The following is a 23,102-nucleotide window of genomic DNA, read 5'->3' as shown; positions in this document are numbered from 1 at the left end:
GGGGGGGGTATAAAAGGAGAAAACAGATGTCTAAGTAGAAAGAGAGAAGAGGGATGAAAAGAGGTAAGAAAGTAAAGGAGAAAGATGCCCACAGCCCCTTTCCATCCCGGCCCGGGAAGATGGACACGAACGAGCATTCTGCCGATAGGAGGGGGCGATAAGGGCCCTGACGCGCCTCCTTTGAGCGCATGGGCGCCGGCGGCAGCTCGTCCGCACCGAGCGGCTTTGGCGTCCTCGACGACGACGACGACGAGTGCGTTGCCTCCTCGGTGCAGCTCTCTCGCTTCCGCCGCCCGCCCTCCACGCCTTCAGTCGTGGCCTTGAGTCGTGACGCGGCCGCGCTCCGTCTCGCAGGTCCAGCTCTCGCTCAACTGCCCTCTGACGCGGCTGCGGATCGGCACGCCCGTGCGCGCGGCCGGCTGCTCGCACGTGGAGTGCTTCGACCTCGACGCGTGGCTGCAGTGCCAGCGCGCCGCCAAGCTGCCCAACTGGCTCTGCCCCATCTGCAGCTCGCCCGCCTCGCCGCCCGAGCTGCGCGTCTGCTCGTGGATGCAGTCGGTGCTCGCGGGGACCGCCGAGACGACACGCGAGGCGAGGATGCAGCCGAGACCTCGCCGAGAGAGAGAGCCGAAGCACCCGAGAAAAGGGGCGGGAAAATAGCCGAGATCGAGCATATCCGAGCAGCGCCCGGGGCGGACGCCTCATGGACGGCGCCTCCTCCACCCCCCAGCCCCCACCCCCGTGCACGTGCGCGACAGGTGATCATCCAACCCGACGGCTCGCACGCCGCGCCTGAGCCGTCGTCGGCCGGAGGCTCGGAGAGGCGAAAGCGGCAGCGCGCGGCCTCGGTCAGCCTGGACGAGCCAGCGTCGCAGGCGCCGCAGGCGTCGCAGGCGTCGCGCGCGGGCGACGACGAGGAGAACCCGATCGAACTCGGCGACAGCGACGACGACTAGCTAGGCGCGGCGGGACCGGAAGAAGCATGGGAGACGGTCGACGTGGGCGGTGCGGCGGCACCGGCTGCCCAGTCCTCTCCCCCCCGTTCCTGGGCTCCCTGTCAGAGTCGTACTTCAAGACTCCGATCAACGCCGATCCCCGTTTCCTTTTTTTCACGTTCCTGTATGAAACACGTTCGCGAAGTTGATTTTGAAAAACACACATAGATACACGTCACATAGCTCATTATACGAGAGTTGGCAGTTGCACTCAGCACCGGAGCACCCCCGGTGCCGGGAGTCGGCCCCCCCCGGCTCCCGCCGCCGCCCCCGCCGCCGCCACCGCCGCCGGCGCCCCCGCCGCCCCAGCCGTCCCCGCCCCAGCACCCGCCGCTCCTGCCGCCGCCGTCCTCGCCAGATGTCGGACTGGGCCTCGGCTCGGGGCCAGGGAGCGAGCCCATCGAGTCGCCTTCGGTGGCGACAGCTAGGAGGGCGCGCAGGAGGCGCGCTAGTGTACTCGGGTTTGGATGGTAGCGGGGGGGCCCGCCGGAGGCGTAATTACTGATACAAGTTTGACCGCCGACATGTCGCGGTCCGGCTCAGTCAAGGCAATGTCGCTCGGCGCTCGCTGGCTCCGTGGATGCTTGTGCTGCTGAGCAATCCAGGCGCACTTTGGCACCCGGCGGCAACGACTTGCGGCGTCAGCATTCGAACGGTTGTGTTGATTTGCTCTTGCTCCCCGCGGTATCTAGCCGGCGCGCTCCGCGCGGGTGTCCAGCTAGCGCGCTCCGCGCGTATGTCCAGGTAGCACCAGCGCGCTCCGCGCGCACCATATCTCAGTGCCTATGCTTATAGCCACTAAAAGCTCGTTTCTGCAGCTTGGGGGTGTAGTCGTCTCCGACGTCGTGTGGTCCGTCTCGCTCTCCGAGCTCTTGGAGGTCTTGCCTCTTCGCGAGCAGCGCGGGGGGAGGACCGGGCGGGGGTCCGGGGAGCGGGGACAGCGCGCTCCGCTCGCGGCGAGGCACTCGCGCGGGATAATACGATCGGATCGATCGACATTGCTCACCCACGGCCACGCGCACTGGACCTTGCACGTTTAATGCCGTCGGGTTTAACCCAAAAAGACACGTTGGTTTGTCCCCATTAATGGCGACACGCCGGATAGATCTAGAGCGCGACACGCTCACGGAGCCACACGCGCGCACCGTTCCACACGCCGCGAGGACGGGGGGGGGCACCTGGTGGGACGAAGGAGGGTTGGAGGACGGCGGAGGAGACTCATACCAGCAGCGGAGGGCGCGGGCAGCGCCTCTTCGGTGGTCTCGCCGAGGACCGCTCGCACCCCCCCCAGCCCACTCGCACTCCCACCCGCCTCACACTTCGTCCTTGACCTGGAGGTAAGGCCCACCCCTGTGGTCCCTTAGGTGTTCCTTGAGCTCTGCCGGGCTTGGCATGCCCAAGAGCTCTGGCAGTCCAGGCTGGAAGCGGGCACGGTGGAAGACCTCGCTGCTGATGGTCGAATCGCCGTCCACCGTGACGAGCGAGCCGGACGGCCAGAGTGTGCTATTGTCCGCGATGTGCGCGATCACCTTTGCAATTTCTCTCGGATGGCCCGCTTTCTCCTTGTGGTAGGGGTTGATCCTGCGCCACCACAGCCGTGGCGGTCCATCTTGAGCGCGCGTGAGCGTGTGAGTGTGAGTAGGTGTGGGCGAAGGACTTGGCGCGTGCACAATGCGCAGGAGAGCACAACGCGCGGCGGCGAGCGCACATGGCAGCGAATTGGTTCAGGGATCCCCGCTCGCCAAGAGTACCAAGGCTCATCTCCGACTCGTAGAGAGCTAAGTTGAGGCTGTAGAGGCGGATGCCATGCCTAGCAAACGCGCCGGCGCCAACGTTCGCGATTGAGTCGAGACCCGCCTTTGAAGCCGCATCTGGCAGGACGACAGGGAGTGCACGCCGAGTTGAGATGCGCTTGAAAGCGGGACGGGGGGGGCGGCGCACGCACATGCACTTATTGCTGTCATTTGCTCATAGGCTGCTCCTGTGACCTTGTTGAAGTACGCAGCTATGGAGGAGGTGAAGACAACAGCGCCACCGCCTCGCCTTTTCAGCGCGGGCAGCGCATACTTCAACGTGAGCAGGCCTGAACCAATGAGATTTACGGCCACGTTCATCGCAAGCTGCTCGTCCTCGGCGGCTTCGAGCTCGTCCTCGCCCATTGAGAAGCTGCCCGCATTGGCAAAGACAAAGTCGAGGCCACCAAAGATCTCCTCTGCCAGAGTCACTGCGGCCTTTAGCATGTCACCCCTGCGCACGTCGCAGCTTGCAACCACTGCTCGGCCCCCTGCCTCGGTGATTTCCGTCACGGCAGCGTTGAGGCGGTCGGTGCGGCGAGCCGCGAGCACGACGGCCGTGCCTTGGGCGGCCAGGTACTTTGCAGCCTGGAGGCCGATGCCGCTCGAGGCGCCAGTAACAAGGGCAACCTGTTCGTTCAGCGGACGCACTGCGGGCCTGTTCGCCGTCGCAAAGGGCGCCGCCAACAGCGCAGGCAGCAAGACGCTGCTCCCGCGCATTGCGGAGTGCGTGTCGACAAATGAGAGAATTGGTTTGCGATATTCATTCACGGCGAGTTCATCGCAAAATACTTTAGGCAATGGCGCGCACTGGCACTAACACAGCTCGACTCTACACTAGTTTTTAAGGTCGCTACCGGCAATGTGGGTGGGGATGTTGGCCTACTCAAACAAATGGCCTGCCTGCAATGAATGCCTACCTACCTATCTTTTGTACCTTACTTAACTTGTAGAGTACCAGGGTACCTTAAGGGTGTGTGGTTATTAAGGTATGTCGTGGAGTGAAAAGTTCTCGATGAGGTGGGGATCTGTGGTGAGCAGAAGATTCCTAGATTCTCCAGATTCGCCTCGAAAACCGCCCCTTTTAAAATCTGCTGTCGCGTCTCATTGTCCGATCCCGGCCGCTTGATCATGGGAGCTAGGGTGAGACAACAGGTCGGGGTGCCACACGGCGCACACCACAGGCGCATTCTACATGGGGAAAAGAAACGGGGAGTGAGGGGCGCCGCCCGGAGAAGTGCGTTTTGGGGATGCAGAGCGTGCAAGGCGGCTAGGGATGAAGCCGCAAAAGAGGCGCGCGAGGCAAGGAGGAGAAACGGAGAACGGAGAGGTTGGGACGATTCGACACAAGAGGACACTTAAAACAAAAAATAAAGTGCGACGGCATCCACCGAGGTTCACCGCCGGATCTCTCTTTGGCGTATGTCGAAGATGCGCACCGGACTCACCGCCGAGGTCGGCCCCACTCTCATCACGGTGATGAGCAACGGCGCGCCGAGTACGGACGCGAAGAGCGGCGATGGCGGGGCGGTTCGCGACGGCGGTCGCGATCGCGCGATGAGCCGCGGCGGGATGAGCTGCGACGGCGCGACGAGCGTTGGCAAGGCGAGCAATGGCCGCACCATGACGGGCGGCATGACGAGCGGCGCGGCTACAACGACTCTTGGTGCAGTGGCCGCGAGCAGCGATGGCACGCTGAGCCACACGCCGCTGAGCGATGGCGCGACGAGCCATTGCGAGGCGAACGACGGCCGCATCATGACGGGCGGCACGTTGAGCGGCGCGGCTGCAACGACCGACCAAGCATAGGCGAGCGCGAGCGCGACTTGTGCGATCGGCGCGATGATCGGTCCCACGATCCCAGGCGCGACCATGTCCGGCGCGACCGCCGCGGCGAGGGGCAGCCCCAGCACAGCGACCACCGGTTGCGTCCGCCGATGCGTGGTGCGGGGTCGCGCGACGAGAGGCACACCTCTGCTGCCAGTGGTCAGCTCAACGCTAAGCAGCTCAGCAGCCACATCTCGCATGCCAGCGGCGCCGACGAGCTGCTCACGCTCTTTGCTGCCCACAGCGCGAGCATGGACCACATCCACGCTGCGAACCTGTGGAACAAACTGGGCAAGCAGCGCATCGAGCGGCGGCACGAGGGGCGGCTTGAGCAACTGGTGCAGCGCACGCTCGACCTCGTCTCTTCGTGCCGAGCACGCGAGCTGGCCAACGTGTCTCACGGCGTTGCAAAGTGCGGCCTGCAGGCGAGGGTGGTGCACCCGTTGTTCGTAGCGGTGGCGGAGGCGGCGGTGCGGAGCGGGCTGGCTGGCTTCAAGCCTCAGAACCTGTCCAACACGGTGTGGGCGTATGCGACGGCGGGCGTGCCTGCGGACGCGCTGTACGCGGCGGTGGCGGAGGCGGCGGTGCGCGGCGGGCTGGCTGGCTGCAACCCTCAGGGCCTGTCCAACACGGTGTGGGCGTATGCGACGGCGGGCGTGGCTGCGGACGCGCTGTACGCGGCGGTGGCGGAGGCGACGGTGCGCGGCGGGCTGGCTGGCTTCAACCCTCAGGACCTGTCCAACACGGTGTGGGCGTATGCGACTGCGGGCGTGACTGCGGACGCGCTGTACGCGGCGGTGGCGGAGGCGGCGGTGCGCGGCGGGCTGGCTGGCTTCACCCCTCAGGACCTGTCCAACACGGTGTGGGCGTATGCGACGGCGGGCGTGGCTGCGGACGCGCTGTACGCGGCGGTGGCGGAGGCGGCGGTGCGGAGCGGGCTGGCTGGCTTCAACCCTCAGGGCCTGGCCAACACGGTGTGGGCGTATGCGACTGCGGGCTTGGCTGCGGACGCGCTGTACGCGGCGGTGGCGGAGGCGGCGGTGCGCGGCGGGCTTGCTGGCTTCAACGCTCAGGACCTGTCCAACACGGTGTGGGCGTATGCGACGGCGGGCGTGGCTGCGGACGCGCTGTACGCGGCGGTGGCGGAGGCGGCGGTGCGGAGCGGGCTGGCTGGCTTCAACCCTCAGAACCTGGCCAACACGGTGTGGGCGTATGCGACGGCCGACTATTATCACCAGGCACTGCTTGCCGACTACTCGCGCGTGATCAGCGACTCGCTCGCGCGGGATCCGTGGAGGTGGAGCGAGGAAGCCCGCCGTCAGCTGCACCAGTGGCAGCTCTGGCTCTCCCTTGAGCGAGGAGCAGACGGGCAGCAGCACCTCCTCTCCGAGCCCCAGCGCAAGCTCTGCTGCGACGCCATGCAAGGCACCGAAGTTACGATCTCGCGCTTACAGCGCTCCGTCGCGATTGCCCTCGCCCCGCCGTCCAGCACTAAGGAGGAGCATCTCGAGCCGCGCACCGGCTACTCGCTCGACCTATCGCTGCCCTCGTCACGCCTCGCGATCGAGGTGGACGGCCCCTCTCACTTCCTGCTGCCCGACGGCCGGGGCGTGCGCAAACCCACTGGGCCAACGCTGCTCAAGCAGCGCCTCCTCAGGGCGGCTGGCTGGAGGGTGATCAGCGTTCCATTCTACGAGTGGGACGGCTTCGCGACAGCCAATGGGCAGCAAACCTACCTGGAGAGGGCGGTCGCCCCGCTGTTGGGCTAGTACTGTGCACACTGACTGTTCTCAATTGGGGCGGCTCCCGTGGTGTACCTGTGTGTTAGTCGGCCAGCGCCAAACCCGTGTGCGTGTTCCGTGTGTTAAATCCTTTACTTGGGTTGTTCGTTTCCTTCTTTCTCTCTTTCTGTCCTACCTAAATTTCTGCCTCGCTCCCTTGTGGATTCTTGTTTTTTTATTCTGGCGCCAGTCCAGGGGAGGGATGGGAGGACGGCACGCCGCCACCACACAGGTTGTCTGCCGATCGAGCAGGGGCCGCCCTCGAAAAGAAGAAACACGCGAATAGCGCGAGAGACGTGACGGAAAAAGGAAAGGACGCGGCTTCCTTACTTCGCGTTAGTTTCGTGCGCAACACGCCCGAGCTGCTCGTGGGGAGCCTGCCCTCGCTGTGCTTTCGGATCGAGTCTGCTTCAGCCTGATGGCGACGCCTAGTGACAAAGAGGTCCAGCGATTCCTCAACGAACGCCTCCAGTCGATGCACGGCTTGCACGAGTTCCAAAATGCATGCCCGAACGCACGCTGGTGCTGGGCCGGCCTGCAGCAGATGCCACAACTTGGCGGTATCACAACAAAGCTCCTCGACCATGCGTTTGACAAGTGCTACTGTCCACAGTGTGCGACATGCGACCCAGACGCGGATATTCGCACTCGCGATGGCTGGGTGCGTTTCGGATTGCAAGTGGAGGAAGGTCGGATGCTCGCACGCGGCACATGGATGTGGGACAAAGCATTCCACGGCACGAAGGCAGCATCTATTGAGAAAATCATCGAGACGGGGTGCCTCCTCCGGCCTGGCAGCTTCACATCCACCGGCTACTTCATCGACGTGCGCGACGGTCACATCGACGGCGGCTTCTATCGTGACAAATCGGTGGACAAGCCGCTGCGGGAGGGACGTGCCGGCTTCGCAACTCCGAAGACGTTCATCGGCAAGGTTCGCGAAGAGTTTGATCCTCGCCGCCTGCTCTTCGTCACACCGAGTGTGGCCTATGCTGCGGACAAGGTCTACGCTCAAGAAGTCACGCTGAGCGACGACTCAAAGATCACGGTACTTCTCGAAATTCGCATGAAGCCTGGTTTCTACGACGTTGGACCGAGCACCGTCAGACACTCTGTGTACGACCCGAAGATTGATGAGGAGGAGATGGAGTGGTATACTGATCGCTGTGGCGTCCATATGATCACCGGCCTGCTTGTGCGGCGGAAATCGGCGCCTACTTCGATGCTTGCACGCGGCCTTGCAGCACTTGGTTTCTATGAACCACCTCATGGCCACCAGCTCAATGAGGTCGACTACCTGCCTGGTAATGAGGTTGACTACCTGCCTGGTGCCACGGTTGATATCAAAGAAATGCTGAGCACGCTGGAGAATCCACAAACGTGTGCGCTTAAGTGCCCGTCCAGCATGATCTGCTGGGCAGCTCTGCAGACACTCAAGGTGAATCCTCTCTTCTTCGACCATCGCTTCGACGAGTGCTTCTGCGACGAGTGCTGCGCCAGCCGCTGCGAGAAAGCCGCCTATGCTCGTGGAGCTTCTCTTTACGTCACCCCAAAAGGTTGGGTTGGCTTCGGCTTGCGGCATCACGCGGGGTGGCTTGGCGCAATCCGTGTCTTTGAGGACTGGCATGTCGCATACCACGGCGTCGTCCCCGACGATCTCAAGACAGTCATCGAGGCCGGTGCCCTGCTGTTCCCCGGTGATGCTGACCATAATGGTCGTGCGATCAAACCCCGCGACAGCGGCGAGCGCGAGGGACGGGCGATGCGAGGGGGGCGCACATCACCAGTGGCCCTCGACGACGAAGACCGCAAGATCCGGCAGCACTCAATCTTTACATCGCCCTCGCCTGCCTACGCAGGATCACCTGTTTACGCCAAACCGTTTCAGTATAACGGCTGGCGCTTCCAGGTGGTCTTGATGGCGCGTATTAAACCCGACAGCTATCGCGTGGCCGCGTCAACGCTCACCGATACGCCAAGAGACCCCTACGTGAAGGAGAGCGAAATGGAATGGTACACCCCACGTCACGGCTGCATCGTTCTCAGCCGCATTCTCGTTCGTTGCTTGGGACGCTCATCGTAGCTTTCTGCTTGCGTTCTTTCTACAAGACAATGGTGGAGTGTTTGTTTGGAGTGTGTACATCGTGCTTCCTAGATAGCTCCCTTTCTTTTTTGCGACCACCGCATCGAGAGAGCCAAGCACGCGAGCCACCCAACGTAGATGGAAGTTAAATCACCGGCACCCTACTCCTTAGAGCATGAACCCAGCCTGAGCGCGGCGTGGCCTGCTCGCGACGGAGGAGCTGGTCATGGATCCGGCGCAGCAGCAGCACATCGAGAGCGCCGTCGCCGCCTTCTATTCCGGGTCGCAGGAGCAGATGGCGGCCGCCGACGGCGCTCTCTCTCAGGTGCGCGCCCAGTGGTGGGACGCCGGCCCGTGGCGGCTGCTCGAGGCGCTCTGCCTGGCCAACGCCGCGACACCGACCGTGCTCTGGGCGAGCGCGCTGACCGAGCAGTGGCTGCGGCGCCGCTGGCGCAGGATCTCGGAGCCGGACCGCGCCAGCTGCCGCCTCGCCGCCGTGCAGCTCGTCATCGGCGCTCAGCAGAGCCGTGGCTCGGGCGGGCGGAAGCGGCCATCCCTCTCCGAGAACTCGCTCAAGTCGTCCAAGCTCGAGCACCTGCTCGCCACGCTGCTGCGCGCCGACTGGCCCTCGGGCTGGCCCTCGTTCGTGCCGGACCTTGTCGCGGCGCCAGAGCCGAGGGTGTGGTGCGAGACCTCCTCACACCGGCCTGTGACGCGTCCGTGCCACGCCCGCAGGCGCCGCAGCTCGACGACCTCGCTCGGCTGCGCATCCTGCTGCTGCTCGCGGAGGAGGTGGGCGGAGGCGGCGGAGGCGGCGGAGGCGGCGGAGGCGGAGGCGGAGGCGGCGGGTGCCGAGGTGCGGTACGCGCAGTCTTTGCCGCAGCCGGCGCGGAGCAGGCTCGCGCGGTGCTCTCTCTCTGCCAGCGAGCCGTCGGGTCCGGTGCGGAGGCGCCCGCCGGCATCGCCGCCGGAGAGGCGGTCCGACTCGGACTCGGGGTGATGTCGCGCCTCTCCGCCGCGCGTCGAGGACCCGAGATGGCGCGAGATGACCCGAGATGACCCGGTTCAGGTGATGTCGCGGCTCGCGGCCGCGCTGCCGTCTGACCTCCTCCTCTCGCCCTCGCTGCTGGCGCCGCTGCCTCCGCTGCTCGAGCGGTACCGCTGCCCCGTGAGCCACCCGCTCGCCGAGGCTACAGCAGTATCGCGCAGACCCAGTCAGAAGAGCGGCTCTCGGCCCAGGTGCTCAAGCTGCTCGCCGAGGCTTGCCGCACGCAGGCGCCGCCCGCCGCCTAGACCCTTCCCAGACCCCTCTTCGACCTCTTTCCTGCACGTGTCCCGCAGGCGCCGCCCGCCGCCTCGCCACACGCGCTGGCGGCGCTTCACGGCTGCATGCGCGACGCCCTCGACGCGCTCGCGCCCCGGCTGCCGGAGACACTGCTGCGCGCGCTCGGTAGCTCGCAAGACACGGGCGCGTGGAAGTGGAGCGAGGCGCAGCTCGACGACCTCGCCGACTGGCTCGCCAGCCTCTGGAGCCGGCAGCGCGCCGCCCTCGCCGGCTCCGCGGGCGGCCTCTCCCTGCTCCGCGACGCGCTCGCGCTGCTCTCCGCCCTCGGCGACGCCGCACCGCGCTGCTCAGAGAGGGAGCGCATCTGCATCGACCACGCCTGCGCCCTCGCCGCTGACGCGCGCGCCTCGTCGGACGGCGCGGACCCGGCCGCCGCCGCCGCCGCCGCGCAGCTGGCGGGCGCGTTGGGTGGCTCGCTCGAGGGCGCGAGGACTTGGGCGGCGGGCATGCTCTGCGCGCGGATCGGCAGGCCGGCGGGGATGCTGCTGTGGGTGGCGCCCGACGAGGGGGAGGAGGAGGAGGACCCGGACGTGTCGGAGGAGCTGCCCACCGAGGCGAGGTGTAGCCGAGATGTAGCCGAGGTGTAGCCGAGCCGCAGGCGAGGTGTAGCCGAGATGCAGGCGAGGTGTAGCCGAGATGTAGCCGAGATGCAGGCGAGATGTAGCCGAGATGCAGGCGAGGTGTAGCCGAGATGCAGGCGAGGTGTAGCCGAGATGCAGGCGAGGTGTAGCCGGAGAGATTGAAGCTTCCCACCGCGAAGCTCCTCCCCCCCCCCCCCTCCCAGGCGAGCGCGACGGGTGACGAGGAGCACGCCGCCGCCGCCACCGCGCTCAAGTGGCTTCTCGCGACGCAGCCGCCCGCCGCCGCCGCCGCCGCACAGGAAGGTGTCCTGGCGCGCCTCGCCGCGTGCGTCTCGCAAGGCGCGCCCGGCCTCGGCGGCCTCTGCCAGTCCACCTGGTCGCTCGGCGTGCTCCTCAGTGGGTCGGCGGACGGGGACGGCGCGGCGAATGGCGCGGCGAGGCTCTTCGGGGCGCGCGCTATCGACGGGCTGATTCGTGCTGCCGAGTCCGCCGCCGAGCCGTCGCGGCGCGTGCTCACCGCGTGCGCCGAGATGCTCGTGGCGGAGGCGCCGCTCTGTCTGGGCGGCGGCGACGCGGCCTTGCTTCGCCGAGTCGTGACGGCGGCCTTCGAGTGGCTGCGCGACAGCTCCGAGGCCATCCCCGCGCATGCCGGCCCACCTCGTGATCATTGCCAAGAATGGAGACTCAGCCCTCAACCTGCCATCAACTAGGCAATCTCGCGCATGGCGGCCGCCGCGCTGCGCTCGCTGTGCGGCTGCGCGCCCCTCGCCCCCGCGTTTGTGGCGGGCGAGGCCCCGCTGCTTCCCTCGCTGCTGGCGGCGCTTCCGGCCGCCCTCGACGCCGCGCCGCCGGCGGAGCCTCAGCTCCTCGCCATCCACGAAGCCCTGGCGCACTGCGTCGCCTCTGCGCGCGGCTCGGGCGCGCTGCCCCCCCTCGAGGCCAGACGAGCGCTTCCTCCGCGCCTGCCCTCTTCTTGAGTGGCGGCCTTTCTCTGAGAGTAGGCGCGCTGCCCGCCGAGGCGGAGGCTGCCTGCGTCGGCCAGCTGCTGTCGCACGCGACGGCGCGGTGGGAGCGCCTCGCTAGCTACGTGGCGAGAGCGAGCCTAGATGCGGAAGAGATGCGGGAGAGGGACACAGTGTACAAAGAGACAACACAGTGTACACGTGTTCCGGCTAGCACTCGAGGGGACGCGTACTCGCCTGTGTTCAGCTGCATTCGTGGCCCGCGTATTCGTGCGTGTTGAGATGCGCTGAGTGCGCTGCACGGTATCCACACGGTATCCACACCCCGACTGGCGCGTTACTGCCGTAGGCGAGCGTGCCCGCGGGATCCTTGCCGGAGGAGTCGGCGCTGGTGCCGGCGGCGCGGGAGGCGGCGCTCCTCCTCCGCATCTACCGCCGGCTGCTGGCGCCGTTCGGAGCGGCGCCTCTGCTCCCTCTCGTCGAGGCGCGGCACGACACGCTGCTGCGGGTCGCCGAACTGGCTGGCGGCGGCATCGCCGCGCGTGTACCCGCGTCTGCGACCGCGCAGCAGCTGCGCAACGCAACAGGTGCGGCGGCGCCTCACACAACGACACGATACCCGGGCCCCGAATCACACGCACGACGGCCAAGGGCGGGGCCAAGGGCGGGGCCAAGGGCGGGGCCAAGGGCGGGGCCAAGGGCGGGGCCAAGGGCGGGGCCAAGGGCGGGGCCAAGGGCGGGCTCACGGCAACACACGTGTCGGCGCAGTCACACACGCGCGAGCGGCAATAGCCAAAAGCGCGAGCCCGCCTCTAGAGCAGCAAAGGCCCCGCAGCCTCGCGTGGCATCTAGCTAGCTCGCCCCCTCTGTACTCGGCGACAAACGCCAACCTGCAGAGGCTGAGTCTGCAGAGACCGGAGACCGGAGACCGGCGAGGGGAGAGGGGCGAGGGGCGAGGGGCGAGGGGCGAGGGGCGAGGGGCGAGGGGCGAGGGCGCCCGTCCCTTAGGCTCGCTCGCCCTCAAGGCTTTGCTCGCCGCGCGCTCGGAGCTCCTCTCTCTGCTGATCGACCTCTGTGACGCGGGCGGTGCATCTCCGCACTCCATCAGCCTGCCGGACGCCACCGAGCGCGCCGCCGGCCTCGCCACGCCCTTTGTCGGGGCGCTGCTGCCCCGCTTTGCCGCCGAGTCGCCGCCGCTCCGGCCGCCGCAGCTCACTCAGCTCACGGGTTCGCTCCTCCGCCACGCCGCCGCCTACCGCGCCTCGCACTTGCCAGCCGCCGGCCTCGAGCAGGCGCGCGCAGTGCCAACGAGCTTCAAGCCCCCGAGCCACTTCCCCCCGCCCCATCGTCCGTTCAAGCGCAAGCGCTGCAGCAGTTGCCCCCCCCCCCCCCCCCCTCCCTCCCTCCCTCTCCCTCCCTCTCGCCCCATCCTTCAATCCGGCGCGGTTGCCTCCCCTTCCCTTCTCACCCCTCGCGGCCGGCCCCCCGCAGGGCCTCTGCCTCGTCCTCCGGCCTGCTCTCGAGGTGGCGGCGCTCGCCGAGTCCGCACACCGCACCGCCGACCCCGCGGCTGGCGGACAGGCCGCCGCCGCCGCCACCGCCGCCGCCGCCGGCGCTGGCACCGACGAGGCGGCGGTCCGCGCGCACTCGGCGGCGCACGCCCTCGCCGCTGTCGGGCTGGTGAGGGAGGTGGCGGCGCAGCGGCCGGACGCGATCCCGGCGGCCACCGACGCGTTGCGCGAGCTGCTTGCGAGCGCCGTGCTCCGCGCCGTCTCGCAGCCCTCGCCGAGCACCAAGCTCACGGCGGAGGCGTGCGCGGCCTTGCGCCCCTTCACCACTCCTCCTCCGCTTCTACCACCTCTCTGCACGCCCCCTCCGCCCCTCCCGCCCCCTCCCGCCTCCCCCACCCCCTGCTCCGCCCTGAGCCCCTCCGCCTTTTCCTGCGCACAGCCCCCACCACCGCAACGCACGCAGGGCATCCACGCCTTGCGCGCCCTGGCCGCCGCAAACGCCTTGCCCGCCGGCGCGCAGCCCGCCATTCTGCGCGCGCTGCGCTTCACGCTCGCAGCGGTGCGCAGAGCGAGCGCGCGGTACTGCCCGGCAGCCTCCCCTCGGCGACCCCCCCTGGCGGTGGCCCGGCTGTAGGTTCAGTCGACGCGCGAGCTGCGCTCTCTCTGCGCGTCGCTGGGGCTGGCGGAGGAGGGCGGGAGGGCGGAGCTGCACGCCCGGCTACTCGGCCTGAGCGCGGCCGATTTCGAGGCGCTGCACGCGGCGGCAGGGCCCGAGTCGGAGGCGGAGCACGAGGCGCTCTGGATGGATGACGGCGAATAGTGCAGACGAGGGAGGCGGGGCGGGGGTGGAGAGGGCTGTCTGGCGTGGCGGCTGGAGCGCACAAGAACCACCCTTTTCACGCGGTTGCCGAGCCCGGTGCGACACAGGACGATGACGTTCTTATTATATCTCCGCGTGTTGTGCATGCCATGGGTTGGTGGTCTTTTGCTGGTCTACGCGCTACGTACAAGCCCTGCCAAATACGGCCAGTGAAGCAGAACAGTTTCTCACTACACACGACAAAGCGCCGAGGACGGGCCTCGCCCCCGCCCAGGGCTCAGGCGTCAGGCCTCGTCGGCAAACTCGAGCTCGTCCTCCTCGTCGTCCTCCTCGTCGTCCTCCTCGTCGTCCTCCTCGTCGTCCTCTTCCCCGGCCACCTCGACCTCGTCGCCGTCGTCGATCTCGCTGTGCGCCCCCGCGCCCGCCTCCTCGTCCTCCTCGTCCTCGTCCTCGTCGTCGCCAAAGATGCCAATTGCGGACAGTGCGAAGCCGCCGCCCGCGCCGGACGGGAGGGCTGCGGGCAGACTCCCGCCGCCACCAGCCGCGCCCGGCGGCGCCCTCGGCTGCACCGCGTCGGCCGGAGCCGGCGCGGGCGCGGGCGGCGCGTCCTCAGCCTGCTCCGCCGCATCGGTCTCCATCTCCGCCTCCCCGTCCCCGTGTCCCTCTTCCTCTGCGTCTCCGTCTCCCTCGGTCCCCCCGTCCCCGTCCCCCCTCCCTCGCGCCTCCTCCTCCTCCTCCTCCTCCTCGCCCGCCGCCGCCCCGCCCGCCTCCCCGCCCCACCCGCCGCCGCCGGCCCCGCCCACCTCCTTTGCGAGCCCGCGCATCGAGTCCTTGACGGCGCCGCGCAGCCGCTGGATCGTCTTGTCGTCGTACCAGCCAAGCCGCTGGTCGCACCGCCCCCCGCGCGGCACCGGCGTCTCGTGCACCAGCTGCTTGATCGCCTGCGAAGAGGGGCCGAGCAGAGTCCGCGCTTGGCTCGCCGGAGGTGGGCTGCCAACTGCACAAGCTGCGTGCTCGCCTCCCCCTTCAGGTCGCACAACTGCAAGTACACGACCCTCTGAGTCGGCAGCTGGCGGTCGTCGGGCGCAGCTCCGCCGCCGCCGCTGCCGCCGCCGCCGCCTCCGCCCGCGCCGCCCTGGGGTGGCTTCTGCGGCGCCAGAGGTCGCAGCCTGCGCGGGAAGGCGACGTCTGCCTTCTCGCTCTTGCGGGGCACGAGCGAGTCGAGCTCGGTCGGGAGGCGCAAGTCGAGGACCTGGAAGAGGCGCGCGATGCGGGGAGGTACGGGGAGAGATGGGGAGATATAGCTCAAGGCGCAGGTCGAGGACCTGGAAGAGGCGCGCGTCGGGCGTGTGGCGCGGGTCGTACCCGTACGCGATCCAGCAGTTTCGCCTGTTCATGCACGCGCGACGCCGTGAAGAGACGCGGCTCGCGCCTCCAGCCGCTCGCGGCGCCAGCAGTTGCGCCACGGCCCCGAGCTGAAGTAGTAGCCGAGCTGCGGCAGCAGGAAGCGCAGCTTGTCCTCGCTGCGGAGCGGGTCGGCCGGCAGCGACGCCTTGAGAGCGCCGCGCGACCAGATCGGCCGCTGCTGGAAGCGAGCGCGCAGGAGGGTGTAGAGCGGGTCGGCGGCGTCGATGGTGGCGCGGATCGGCTCCGGAGGCCCGCGGGGCGCGGCGTCGCTCGCAAAGCCAACCGCGCGGCCAAAGTGCATCCGGCGGCCCTGCGGGGCGGCCCTGCGCCGCTTTGGCGGCGGCGCCAGCCGCGGCGCAGCCTGAGGTGAGGCGAGGCGAGGTGGGCTTCTCCAAGGTGAGCTTCTCCGCGCGCTGGTGTGGCGTGGGGCAAGGGCCGGCGGTCTCCGCGTCCAGGAGCCGGCACGGCGCTCAAAGTGCAAGGCCCGGTGCACGTGGGTGAGCGGAGCCCGTGCGTGCGTTTGTGCGTGCGCGTGCGTTGGCGTGTGTGCATGTGTGTGTGTGTGTGCGTGTGTGTGTGCGTGTGTGCGTGTGTGTGCGTGTGTGTGTGCGTGTGTGTGCGTGTGTGTGTGGTCTGTGTGGTGTGCGTGCGGCGCAGCCTGCTCTTGCGCCGACTATCAACCGGCGAGGCCATATCTCGGCAATCTTGGCTATATCTCGGCCACATCTCGGCCACATCTCGCCTGCTGTCTCGCGGCGAGGCCGGGCCGGCGCGGGAGCAGGTCATGCGGCAGGTCGCTGGAGAGGAAGCTCGACGGAGGGATGGAGAGCGCGTACCCCGCCAGAGCGTGAGGGATCGGCACGCCCTCGCCCGGTGGAGGCGCCACGGCGGCTTGTGGCGGCGGCGCGCCCTCTCGTGGCTCAGAGGAGGCCGGCGGCGGCGCGGAGGTGGGCCCGCCGCCGCCCACCGCCGCCGCCGCCGGCGGCGCCTGCTCCCACGGCCGCGAGAGCGCCGAGATGAGCGCCGGGCTCGAGACGTGCTGCAGGTCGGCGAGGCCAGAGAAGCGAACGCTTTGCGAGAGAGCGCCGACCACCTCGGCCTGGGCCGGCCCGGCCGGCTCGCCGTCGCGGGCGCGGCGCCGCCGCACTCGCAGCAGCACCGCCGGTCGTGCGACCCGCTCGCCGTACAGCGGGTGCGACAGCGGGTCCGCTGGCCGGAGCGAGCACTGCAGGATGTGCGGCGGGTTGGCAAAGGCGCGAGCGACCTCGCGCGCGCCGCCGAGCGAGGCGACGGCGCGTCGCGAATCCCGCACCCAGCACGGGTGCTCGACAGCGACGAAATCGCGGCGCGCGGGCGGCATGCCGACCTAAGAAACGCTACCTCAAAATCCCGCAGTCAGCTGTCTTCCTCCCTTTTCGCGTCTGTTTTCTTTCTTTCAGCTGTCTTGCGAGAGAGATCCCCTGTGCCCTGTGCCCAGCCCTCTCCGCGCGGCGATGCGCCCTCCCCCGTCGCTTTTGCAGAATCCTGCAAAGGTGGGGACGTGTCTGTCCTCGACCCAGCCCTAGCTTGGCCTTGGGATGTTGCTGCTGCTGCTGTTACGTCTTCGGTCCCCGCGGGAAGCCCCGCGCATAGGACAACAACGTCTGTCCCACACACACACAGACGCGCACATACATCATGCTCGGGCACACCCCACAGTGTAGTGGTGGTGCTTGGGATGTCCGTTGTATTTATTTATTATGTTTCTCGCTCCAATCAATGTTCCTCACTCCCTTGATCCGTGCATGGGAGCTCACTTAGCAAAGCGCGTCACAATGGCTTCCTTCTCTCCGAGCGTGCCCGGGCGGACGCGGCATGTAGACGTCGCAGGCAGCTGAGCTCACAGAATGCCAATACCTGAGTACACACCCACCTCCAGGTGTGCGCTGAGCGCCTGCCGGTCGATGTGACCTCCTTGCATCACAGCGAGGGCAGGTCGCTCAGCGCCGGGCTCCTAAGCCACGGTCCTCAGCGCCGGGCTGGAGCGGGCCACAGCTTGAGCTGTGGCCGCCTGGCATTCCCGTCGTCCTGCGTTGACCCTCGATACTGGCGGGCAGGAGCAGCATCGAAGCGCTACGTTTAGCGTCCAGCTTGACGGCAGCACAGCTTTGCGCCGCACTTAGTGCGTCTTCTCAGATGGCGTATCGGTGTGACCGATGCTTTGCGCCACAATATGATGTCTTCTCAGATGGCGAGCCGGACGATCGCGGTCCACGAGCACTGCCTCGCGCCGCCACAAGCGTTCACCTCCGTCACTCCCATTGACCGCACTGGCACTTACGTAGCCGCACGTTCTGCCGTCCACTCGTTCATGTCGTGTGCATCGGCGGTGGATGGAGGCGTCGTCTGCGACTCGGTCGCGTCCGGCAAATGGGCGCTTGCTTTCTTGGACCGAACATTCGGTTTCAGCAGATGGGTGGTGATCGTCATCTGTCTGCTCTGCTGTGCTTCTCGCTCGTGCGTCCTTGGAACTCGTATATGCCGAACCCGACAAGCTGGGTGGAGTGTGGTGCCTTGAAGAAACGCGTGGCAGCTGCGGCTGGCGCCGGCGGGAACTAAGAAGAAGGGAAAGAAGAAGAGCAAACTCAGGAAACATAAGTAAGTGGCTACTACTTGCCCAGCCAGTCCTCCCAGCCGCGCCACTCCTCTCTATACACGAGATCGGGCCGCGCGGGCAGCCGGCCCGTATCCACGGCCGCCGCCGCCTGGCGCACCTTCAGTGCGTGGCCAGAGTTCCACGCCTCGGCGCTGACTCGCTCCAGATCGGCGCCCGCCTTGCGCAGCTCCGCATACTGCTGCTCGCTCTCCAGGCCGAGCCCTCGCACCACCTCGCGCGCCGCGGCAAAGGGCAGCGTCACGCCGAGCCAGTCCTCCCACCCTTGCCACTCCGCCGACCACGCGACGTCCGGATCTTTCGGGAGCCGGTAGGCGCCGGGGCAGTCGTAGTCGTCCCACTCCTCTCGCGAGGACATGCCCATAGCTCGCGCCATCGAACGCGCCTCCGCAAACGGCAGCTCTGCCAGCACGCGGCGTGGCGTTCGGCCGGCAAGCATGCGCGGGGCATGCGCGCACCGCCCAGGTCGCACCGCGCCGCCGCCACTGTCTGCGCCGCGCACCATCCCGCCGCGCAGGCGCGAGAGCGCGTCCGCCTTGGCCTGCAAGCACCAGCCGGTCCGTGCCGGATCGGCTTCACACCAGTGGCCGACAAAAACCTCTGGCCGCTCGCCGGCCTGGAGGTACTGGCCGAGTAACTCGGCCCAAAAGGACTGCGCCCAGAAGGTTGCCATCACCGGCTGCACCTCTCCCGACGCCACCTTGGATTCCATCGCGGCGTTGGCAATGTCGGTGAAGACGTTGATCGGCGGCATCGAGCCGGGTGACACGCGACCGGCGGCGACGAGCGCGACGACGCCAAAGTTGGAGGCCAGCAGGAGGGCGAGTCCGGCGTAGAACTCCCACGGCTCGACACCCGAGGGGATGGCCGAGGCGCGGAAAAAACCCTTCTTTCTCTGGTCCTCGCCGGCCCAAGCTCGGACGGCCCTCGCGCGCGGTCTCGCACCGGAGCAAACGGGTAGCGCGGAGGCCGCAGGCGCCGCGAGAGCGCCCAGCCCGGCGGCGGCGAGTGAAAAAAAAGGGTACATAATGCCCTGACCTGCCCAGCCTGGCCGCACCCGCCGCTGCGTACACCCCGGGTCGAGTTAATGCGCATTTCTTCTCTGCACTGTAGCCCTTGAGAAAGAGCTTGCATTATGCAAACCTGTGCCTGTGTCCTAGGAAGTAGACTGGGAGGGGTACTCCCATAGGCAAGAGGAGGTCTGGAGAGGCCCACAGCGGTCAGGAGAGGCCCCAAGAGGGTGCTAGATGAGAGTCAGCAGAGCGCGCCGTCTCGGCGGCTATGGGCAAGTGGGCTGAGAGACAAGAGGGATTTTTCTCTCGGGCGGAAGATGAAGCCCCGACTTCTAATAAATTGTGCCAGGCGTAGCCGGGGGCGGGCAGCACGGAACCGATTTTTATTTGGCGCAGACCCATCCTTCCTGAGTCACCAGAAAATCCCAACGACCCTTGAGCGGAGGCCACCTTGGCCGCTTTTGCGGCCTCTCCGGAGAATCTGGCAGAATGGCTACCATAGCCTAGCATGGCACCCGCGGGCAAAGCTGCCCCCAGGTCCCTAGAGTCCATGGGCATTCCCAAAGGATATGTCAGCGTGAGGTGAGGGCGCAACGGTGGGGGCTCTCACCAGCCCCGCAAAGTCGGGCCTCTCGGGCGGCGGTCAGAGGGGCGGGCAAGGGCACGTGGGAGAAGGGTCAGTGCGGCCCACAAGGTGTGAGCTACCCCCTCTCCTAGGTGTGGCTCTACAGCCCTTGAGGCCCTCTAGACTTCTATACCAACAGCTTGGGCAGAGGTCCTCGGGGTGGGGGGAGAGGGAGCTCCCCTTTTCAGACCCCCCCAACCGCGCATTAACTCGTCCCCCAGTGTAGCACTAACGCTAGCTATGACAGAGGGAGGCACAAGAAATCTAGGGAGACACCTATGCTGATTTCTTCCTGCCGCCTGCGGGTCGGTCGGTCGGTCCTAGGATTCGAGGTTTTTAGGGGGTAGGGTATGGTAGGGTCAGGGCCCTGGCACCGCGACCATACCCCCCCCACCCGCACACACGCATGCTCCACGCACGCGCAGCAAGCGAGACCGAGAGGCCGTGGAAAACGCTTAAAATGGCACAGATTTACGATTTTCCGCGCGCTGCGCGCGCCGAGCACGGCCACGGCGCCAAAAAAGTGCTTGCCGGAGTCCGTTTTCAGTGGACGGACCCGGAAAAATTTCTTCGCCCGCGCTGGCGCGCGGGCGGTCGGTCGGTCGCATATGTGCCACGGTTTTTTTGCCGTGCCTCCCTCTGGCTATGAGGGGGTTGTTTCACAGGGGGGTGGGGGGGTTGGAGGTGTGTTGCATGTTCCCTCCTGTCCCGTGTCTCGCAGAGGCTCGCAGAGGCTCGCAGAGGCTCGCAGCGTGCCCTCTCTTCCACCCAAAGCGCTTCCGGCGTGAAGGCGACGCCGCTCTGCTTTCTTTCGCCCCGCGCGCCCGTGGACACCGCAACGCTAAGGTCCGGCTGGGATCTAAGGGGGGGGCACTGGGGGGGGGGGGTTAAATTCTTTTTCGTACGCCTGGTGTGTGTGGCGCCAATGACAAAAACAAACACCATGCAGAGCGCATCTCTCTCTCTGTTGTGCGAGGCGTGAACCGCGCCATTCGCTCTCACCTGGCAACCCTGTCTGCACGTCTCGCGCGCGCGTGAACAGGGCTCCAGGCCCCAAATGACGTGTGAGTGTTAGAGTTGTTTGGTATTGCTAAAAATATCTCTCTCTCCAATGACTCGTGCAACGCCGGTCTCAGACCTGGATTCTAGTTTCCAGAATGGCATTCTTCGAAGTAGAATGGGCGCCGCAGCGGCCCGTAGCGGCGCCCCCTGCGTGCCCACGGCCACCCCGGGGCCATGGGACACCCCCCCGGCCATCGGGGATGCCTGGTTCATCCATTACCCCATTTATACGGGCTGTGTTGCGGCGCGCCTCGAGACGCGCAGCGCAGCGCAGCGCGCAGACCACAAAACAGATCAGAAGACGGCCGTGGCGACACCCGCTCTGGCGACAGCCCCGCAAAAGGCACTCGCTCGCCGGCAAGGACTACGGGTAGCACAGGCGGCAGCAGAGGTGGCGGTCCGGGTCGCAGCGCGCGTAGCAAGTCGGCCCCAGCGTCACGGGCGTCGGGCCAGGAGCCGGCTCGACGAGATCGACGAAGAGGACGAAGAGGAGGAAGACTACTCGAACTTGGACGAGGACTCAGGCGAGGCGCAGGACTCGGAGACCGGACAGGGAAGCGAGGACGATGACTAGGTGACACGAGGAGTAGATGTGACACGAGTAGTCCGCATTTCGCGCTATCTGCGGTCGGCTCTCTTTCGCCGCCCGACCCTTTCGCCCGCCCACCACTTGCGAGCACAAATCTCACACCTCCACTGCCCTCGCCACAGGCGGCGACGGACGGACATCCAAGGCTTGAACGGCGGCAGCGGCTCAACGGCCGCCGGCGGCCGTCGTGCGTGTGCTTTCGCCATACGTGGCGCACCCCCCGGCGTCTGCTCTGGTTTGGGGGCGGGGGGAGGACTCTCATTTGCGGACTGTTGGGCTCTCTGTGTTGAACTGGGGCTTGTGCGCGAACCCCACCAGTCTGGCCGAGCGGCACGCCGCCGCTGGGGGCGTGAGAAGGCCGTGGGGGACGGCGGCGGACCCCATTCTTCGATACAGAATGGGCCCTCACCGCGGCCCGTCTGCTGCTGAAAATGTGGCATGTTGGGGGCTCTCCTGTGTGACTCCTCTGGCTCGCCGCGTTAAAGTGGCGCCTGTGTGTGACCAACCCCAACCCCGGCAAGCGCCCCCCGGCCGCTGGGGCTGCGAGGCGGCCGGGTGAGCGCGCGCGAGACGCCATTCTTTGTAAGGATGCCATCCTATAATATAGAACGGCCAGGTAGGGCTGAGACCGAGAGAGGCCACAGAGGCGGCACAGAGTCAGAGTCAAACCCTCTGTGCCGCCAAGCCTGGGGTCCGACCCGTCCTCGGAGGGGGGTATGAGGCCTCAAAGAAAGAAAGAAAGAAAGAAAACAGACAACCCAAGGGAGGGATGGGAGGACGGCACGCCGCCACCACACAGGGATTTTAAGGAGAGGTGTGTGGTGCGCTATCCGTCGCCCACCCTAGGGAGTCTGCCTCTTCCTATCTCTCTTCGCAGTCTCTCGCCGCTTCTCGCTGGCTCGCTGCAACCTTCATGCCACCTCGCGGCCGTCCCACTCTCGTCGGTCTCTCCCTTGTCACTTCCTCCTCTGTCGCGTCGTTCTCTTCTGCCTCGTCCTGCGACATGAGGCCTCAGAGAGTGCACAATCCGAGCTGTGAATTTTTTTTGTCCGTACATTCCAAGAGAACGCTTTGAGCTTGGCACCGACGACACAGCCACAGCGACACCAATGAGGATGGCGGTCTTGCATGTGATCGGCGCCTCGCTGCTCCTTCCCGCAGTCGCGATGCAGCACGTTGTCGAATGGCACGACTTATATGATTCCGGATCCGAGTCGCACGAGGTACACTACACCGTCGGCGACTCGGTTATGTTTCGCTGGAAGGGGTCATTGGGTCATAACCTCATGAAGGTCTCAAAGTCGGCGTACACGAACTGTGAAGACGAGAATGGCGCCATGCTCAACGATGGGAGTTCCACCGGCCAGATCGAGCAGGTCGTTGACTTCCCCAAGACCGGTGAATTCTACTTTCTTTGCTCGGTGAACCGCCGCGGCGATCCCGCTGCAATTCGCTTCCCTCTTGGACCTGCCACATACCAGGCTCCCTACCCTGAACTCAGGTTGGCTCCCACTGCGCCAATAACCAAAAGATCAACATCACGATCGACCCTGACACGACGTGCAACTCTGCAAAGATGATGTACCCCTCAAAAGACGCGGCTGAGGCGAGGGGGAGCATGTGCGACCCACCGGTCAACGGATCGCACAAGATGGGGTCGTGCTGGATGCCCGGCGACTCGCATGGAGCCTGCGGCGCACTCGTGGCAGAGAGAGAGAGAGAGAGAGAGAGAGAGAGAGAGAGAGAGAGAGAGAGAGAGAGAGAGAGAGAGAGAGAGAGAGAGAGAGAGAGGGAGGGAGAGAGAGAGAGAGAGAGAGAGAGAGAGAGAGAGAGAGAGAGAGAGGGGGGGGGGGGGGGGGGGAAAAAAAGGGAGGGAGATGGAAAGAGAGAGAGAAAAAGGGAGAGGGAAAAAGACCCCAAAAGGCACCCCCCAAGATGAGGGACCCCTTTCGGGCCCTAGGGGGCAAAAAACACCCCCCGGGGGATAAAAAAGCTCCGTGTTTCGCGGGGGGTTCCTCCCCCGCCAGACATTTTTTTTTTACGGCGCCTTCCCTT

The 23,102-nt window shown here is 66.5% G+C and overlaps 8 protein-coding genes across 8 annotated transcripts in view; 5 read left to right on the top strand and 3 right to left on the bottom strand.

Annotated features, from left to right (window-relative positions):
* Positions 1 to 140: 140 nt before the first annotated feature.
* EMIHUDRAFT_443630 (hypothetical protein) lies at positions 141 to 1,143 on the top strand. The gene is made up of 3 exons (XM_005777834.1): positions 141 to 269; positions 355 to 591; positions 759 to 1,143. The coding sequence occupies exons 1-3, from the start codon at positions 189 to 191 to the stop codon at positions 954 to 956; spliced, it is 516 nt and encodes a 171-aa protein (XP_005777891.1). The 5' UTR covers positions 141 to 188; the 3' UTR covers positions 957 to 1,143.
* Positions 1,144 to 2,308: 1,165 nt separating this feature from the next.
* EMIHUDRAFT_237687 (short chain dehydrogenase) lies at positions 2,309 to 3,508 on the bottom strand (the record flags this gene model as incomplete). The annotated part of the gene is made up of 3 exons (XM_005777833.1): positions 2,309 to 2,576; positions 2,704 to 2,866; positions 2,947 to 3,508. 3 exons carry the CDS (start codon positions 3,506 to 3,508, stop codon positions 2,309 to 2,311), a joined length of 993 nt encoding a protein of 330 aa, XP_005777890.1.
* A 702-nt stretch (positions 3,509 to 4,210) lies between these two features.
* On the top strand, positions 4,211 to 4,597 carry EMIHUDRAFT_237686 (hypothetical protein; the record flags this gene model as incomplete). The annotated part of the gene is made up of 1 exon (XM_005777832.1): positions 4,211 to 4,597. One exon carries the CDS (start codon positions 4,211 to 4,213, stop codon positions 4,595 to 4,597), a length of 387 nt encoding a protein of 128 aa, XP_005777889.1.
* A 128-nt stretch (positions 4,598 to 4,725) lies between these two features.
* Positions 4,726 to 6,815, top strand: EMIHUDRAFT_237685 (hypothetical protein; the record flags this gene model as incomplete). The annotated part of the gene is made up of 4 exons (XM_005777831.1): positions 4,726 to 4,953; positions 5,854 to 6,363; positions 6,444 to 6,474; positions 6,649 to 6,815. The coding sequence occupies 4 exons, from the start codon at positions 4,726 to 4,728 to the stop codon at positions 6,813 to 6,815; spliced, it is 936 nt and encodes a 311-aa protein (XP_005777888.1).
* A 56-nt stretch (positions 6,816 to 6,871) lies between these two features.
* EMIHUDRAFT_457547 (hypothetical protein) lies at positions 6,872 to 10,694 on the top strand (the record flags this gene model as incomplete). The annotated part of the gene is made up of 9 exons (XM_005777830.1): positions 6,872 to 8,409; positions 8,480 to 8,540; positions 8,697 to 9,137; positions 9,215 to 9,271; positions 9,377 to 9,475; positions 9,549 to 9,647; positions 9,719 to 9,754; positions 9,821 to 10,383; positions 10,614 to 10,694. Coding segments are annotated over 9 exons (2,973 nt in total), but the record flags the coding sequence as incomplete, so codon positions are not given.
* A 3,176-nt stretch (positions 10,695 to 13,870) lies between these two features.
* On the bottom strand, positions 13,871 to 16,473 carry EMIHUDRAFT_469159 (hypothetical protein). The gene is made up of 5 exons (XM_005777829.1): positions 15,848 to 16,473; positions 15,120 to 15,466; positions 15,024 to 15,087; positions 14,702 to 14,950; positions 13,871 to 14,639 (listed from the first exon to the last, which is right to left on the bottom strand). The coding sequence occupies exons 1-5, from the start codon at positions 16,463 to 16,465 to the stop codon at positions 13,983 to 13,985; spliced, it is 1,935 nt and encodes a 644-aa protein (XP_005777886.1). The 5' UTR covers positions 16,466 to 16,473; the 3' UTR covers positions 13,871 to 13,982.
* A 1,280-nt stretch (positions 16,474 to 17,753) lies between these two features.
* On the bottom strand, positions 17,754 to 19,281 carry EMIHUDRAFT_237681 (hypothetical protein; the record flags this gene model as incomplete). The annotated part of the gene is made up of 3 exons (XM_005777828.1): positions 17,754 to 18,684; positions 18,797 to 18,821; positions 19,149 to 19,281. 3 exons carry the CDS (start codon positions 19,279 to 19,281, stop codon positions 17,754 to 17,756), a joined length of 1,089 nt encoding a protein of 362 aa, XP_005777885.1.
* Positions 19,282 to 22,156: 2,875 nt separating this feature from the next.
* The window catches only part of EMIHUDRAFT_115493 (hypothetical protein), a gene marked incomplete at both ends in the record, with an annotated part of 10,101 nt that continues 9,155 nt past the window's right edge, over positions 22,157 to 23,102 (top strand). The window contains 2 exons of the mRNA XM_005777827.1: positions 22,157 to 22,468; positions 22,549 to 22,680. Of these exons, the coding sequence (XP_005777884.1) occupies positions 22,157 to 22,468; positions 22,549 to 22,680 (444 nt within the window). The remainder of the gene's footprint in view (positions 22,469 to 22,548; positions 22,681 to 23,102) is intronic.

This window comes from Emiliania huxleyi (assembly GCF_000372725.1).
Source record: "Emiliania huxleyi CCMP1516 unplaced genomic scaffold EMIHUscaffold_254, whole genome shotgun sequence".
Taxonomy (NCBI): domain Eukaryota; phylum Haptophyta; order Isochrysidales; family Noelaerhabdaceae; genus Emiliania; species Emiliania huxleyi.
This window is presented reverse-complemented; position numbering and strand designations above follow the sequence as displayed.